Genomic DNA, 3224 nt, shown 5'->3' with positions numbered 1-3224 from the left:
ACCATTTAAAAATCATAACTATATGTTCCAGAGTTTGTTCAAATAGAAAAGAAAAGAAAATAGATACGAACCAATTCATTAAAGAAAAAACGTGTTAATTCTATTTGCGTTTTTAAAGTTATAGTATGTGCGTCATATAGTCCAGTATAGATTGTAAGCTTATATAGCCATGATGCGTCCATTGTTTACAGACAATTCAGCCAACACCACTTCATGTGAGTTATGCCAAAACAGACCTCATCGACCCTGTCTTCCAAATCAATTTGTCCTAAATCAAAACATAATTGAAATCCACTCCAGACAAGACAGATTCTCTATAAATTAATTCCTCAAGACTAGCTCGTATGTACACTTCAAGTTATTTATTGTTAACGTTCAGTTGGGTTCGAAACATATATAGGCCTACAGCAGCCATCACGCATTTGTTCGTTTTTTTTTTTAAACTTACAAAAGAATAAAAGAAAGCAATAATAAAGTGGACGTAATACGATTATACAGTTGAAACGCATCCTCCTCGTGTGTGTGTGTGTGTGTGTGTGTGTGTGTGTGTGTGTGTGTGTTAGCCAAATATACAGTAACCATACTTTCTTTCAGTCTAAAATGAATACATTAGTTTACAATATTAATAGGATAAAATATCACGTTTACCCCCACCCCCGCCAAAAGAGTGGTGTGGCATTAGTATATATATTTATATACCTTGAGGACTTCAAAACCTGATACCAACATCAAACCTCCATTAATTCAATTCCTAAGTGGAAAGAGCGTCCCACAATAGTTCTACATTTAAAACATCGTAAAGGAAGTCCATCATAAACATTGATTACAAAAGGTCCAGAGACAAAAAAAAACAAAAAAACACAACTGCTTTTTTCAAGGGCAGCCATTTCGTGAAATTCAAAAAATAGAGTCCCAGTCGCCCCCCCCCCCCCCCCCCCCCCCTTCTCTCTCTCTCTCCATCTCTCTGTCTCTGTCAGACATGTCAAGAAAATGTGGCCCCGGCCTCGTGCGTTCTGTGCGCGCTCTGCGCGCCCGCGGCCATCACGGAAAAAAAGATGCTCCATTTTCTCGGCGTGATAACGTCAGCCAAAACGTGATATAGTTTCATCATCATTCATCACGGTTAATTTCTTCGCATGGGGGGGGGGGGGCTCATGATCCGTCAGCAGGTTCATAACAAAACAAAAAAATAATAATCAAAAAACAGTACTGTAGATTATACTGTAGTTAATTCCTACCACGTTCTGCCGTATAGGAGGTTCGAGCTGACCATGTTGGAGGTGTAATCTACGGCCGACGTGTCTATCTGTGCCATGTTGAGCTGGCTGTGCAGGGATGGCGGACTGGGCGACATGTCGTCAAGGTCCTGGCCCAAAACCACCTGCTGCTGGTTCTGATGCGCGTTGATGACGTTAGAGGAGGCCCCTTGCTGCTGCAGAACGACCCCGTTCTGCTGCTGCTGCTGCTGTTGTTGTTGTTGTTGTTGTTGTTGTTGTTGTTGTTGTTGTTGTTGGCTGGGCGTCGGCGTGTTGGAGCCATTCTGACACGGCTTACCGTCCTTGACCAGCACCGGCACGGCCACGCGCCTCGGGGACTGGTTCTGCTGCTGGCACTGTGACTGCATGTTGTTGCCGCCGTCCTGCTGCTGCAGCTGCTGCGCCGCCTTGTCCTTGGCCTGCCGCTTCATCTTGTAGCGGTGGTTCTGGAACCAGATCTTCACCTGCGTGGGCGTCAGGTGGATCATGCTGGCCAGGTGCTCGCGCTCCGGCGCGGACAGGTACTTCTGCTGCTTGAAGCGCCGCTCCAGCTCGTACACCTGGGCCTGCGAGAAGAGCACGCGGCGCTTCCTGCGCGGCGCGGCGTGCAGCAGCGGAGCCGGCACCATGGAGCCCTTGGAGCCGTGGTCCCCCGCCATGCCCGCCAGGCCGCCCATCCCGCCCATGTTCATACCTGTGGAAGGTCCCATGAATCTAGAAACTTAAAAATATATATACATACACGTGTGTTCAATCAGCAGAAATATTATGGGATTTTATTTATTTATTATTATTAGTTTTTGCCTGAAGACGGCATGGTGTTATATAACATTTTTGGCCTGATAATGAGTATACTCCCCCTCCATAAAGTACATGATAATGTACGCTTATTATTATTATTATTGCATAATAATAATATTAATAATAGGCTAATAATAATAATAATAGGCCTAACAATAATAATAATTTCCTATGACATTATAATCTTTTGTCAAAGATGCTACAACTTAGCCTATACTGCTGTGAATTACTGTATTTTGAATAAACAGAGTTTAACTGTTTAACTTTCTTATGGCACATTGCATCAATAAATATAACATCTTTGCAACGTTAAAAATAATTAGACATAAAGTGACTATACGAGGCCATTATTTGATTATTTGATCATTTTTGTGCCTTCTTCAAACCCCTATACATTTGAGAATTTTCAAAACAAAACAAATAAAACAATGCGCGACATAAAATGAAAGCCTCTTCTTACTTGTGGAGTATCTGGGGTCGGGGTTGGCGCTGTACCATCCCGTGGCCGCGGCGCTATTCCTCATAGTTTCCTGGTAGGACGGCAGGTCTCCCATGTTGCCCAGGCTGCCGTTGCAGTATCCCCCCATCGCGCCGTGCGCCGAGAACTGCGAGATGCCGGCGTGGTGCGGCATGTGGTGGTAGGTGGTCGCCACGGCCGCGGCCGCGGCGTTGTGGCCCATGGCGTGCTGCTGCATGCCGGCCTGGCCCGCCTGCGGCTGCCGGTAGGCTCCCAGTGGAGAGGAGAGGTTCCCCGCTGTGTCCATGACACCACCACCGCCGCCACTACCACCGCTGAACTTCTTGTAGGTCTCCTCGATTGGACTCAAAATATCTGTCACTGAGAAAGGCGTTGTATGCTTTGGGCTCAGCGACATGGTTCAGAAAGCAAACCACAGGTAGATGGGATGCTTCTTTTTTTTTTCCCCTCTCTCTCTCCTTTTTTTTTTTTTTTTTTTTTTTCTTTTCCTCGAGCCTCCCCAGATCAACCACCGTGTTGTTGGATCAGCTCTGCTCCTTGTGGATGGATGGAACTACGTAAGAGCGCTTGTGGCGCGGCTGAGATCCTATTGATCGCCTTGGAGAAGGAGGCGAGCCCAGGGCGCTCTTTAGCGCCCGGTTTATTGTAGCTTTTTACGACAAACACTGGGGGCGGAGCGAGCGTCTCCG

The 3224-nt window shown here is 46.2% G+C and overlaps 1 protein-coding gene across 1 annotated transcript; it reads right to left on the bottom strand.

Moving 5' to 3' along the window:
• Positions 1 to 1216: 1216 nt before the first annotated feature.
• nkx2.4a (NK2 homeobox 4a) lies at positions 1217 to 2932 on the bottom strand (the record flags this gene model as incomplete). The annotated part of the gene is made up of 2 exons (XM_080783744.1): positions 1217 to 1977; positions 2518 to 2932. 2 exons carry the CDS (start codon positions 2930 to 2932, stop codon positions 1235 to 1237), a joined length of 1158 nt encoding a protein of 385 aa, XP_080639870.1. The 3' UTR covers positions 1217 to 1234.
• Between the last annotated feature and the right edge of the window lie 292 nt (positions 2933 to 3224).

This window comes from Protomyctophum bolini, assembly GCF_963924005.1.
Source record: "Protomyctophum bolini genome assembly, chromosome: 15".
Classification (NCBI taxonomy): Eukaryota; Metazoa; Chordata; class Actinopteri; order Myctophiformes; family Myctophidae; genus Protomyctophum; species Protomyctophum bolini.
The sequence above is the reverse complement of the archived record's forward strand: the minus strand, read 5'-3'. Positions and strand labels throughout refer to the sequence as shown.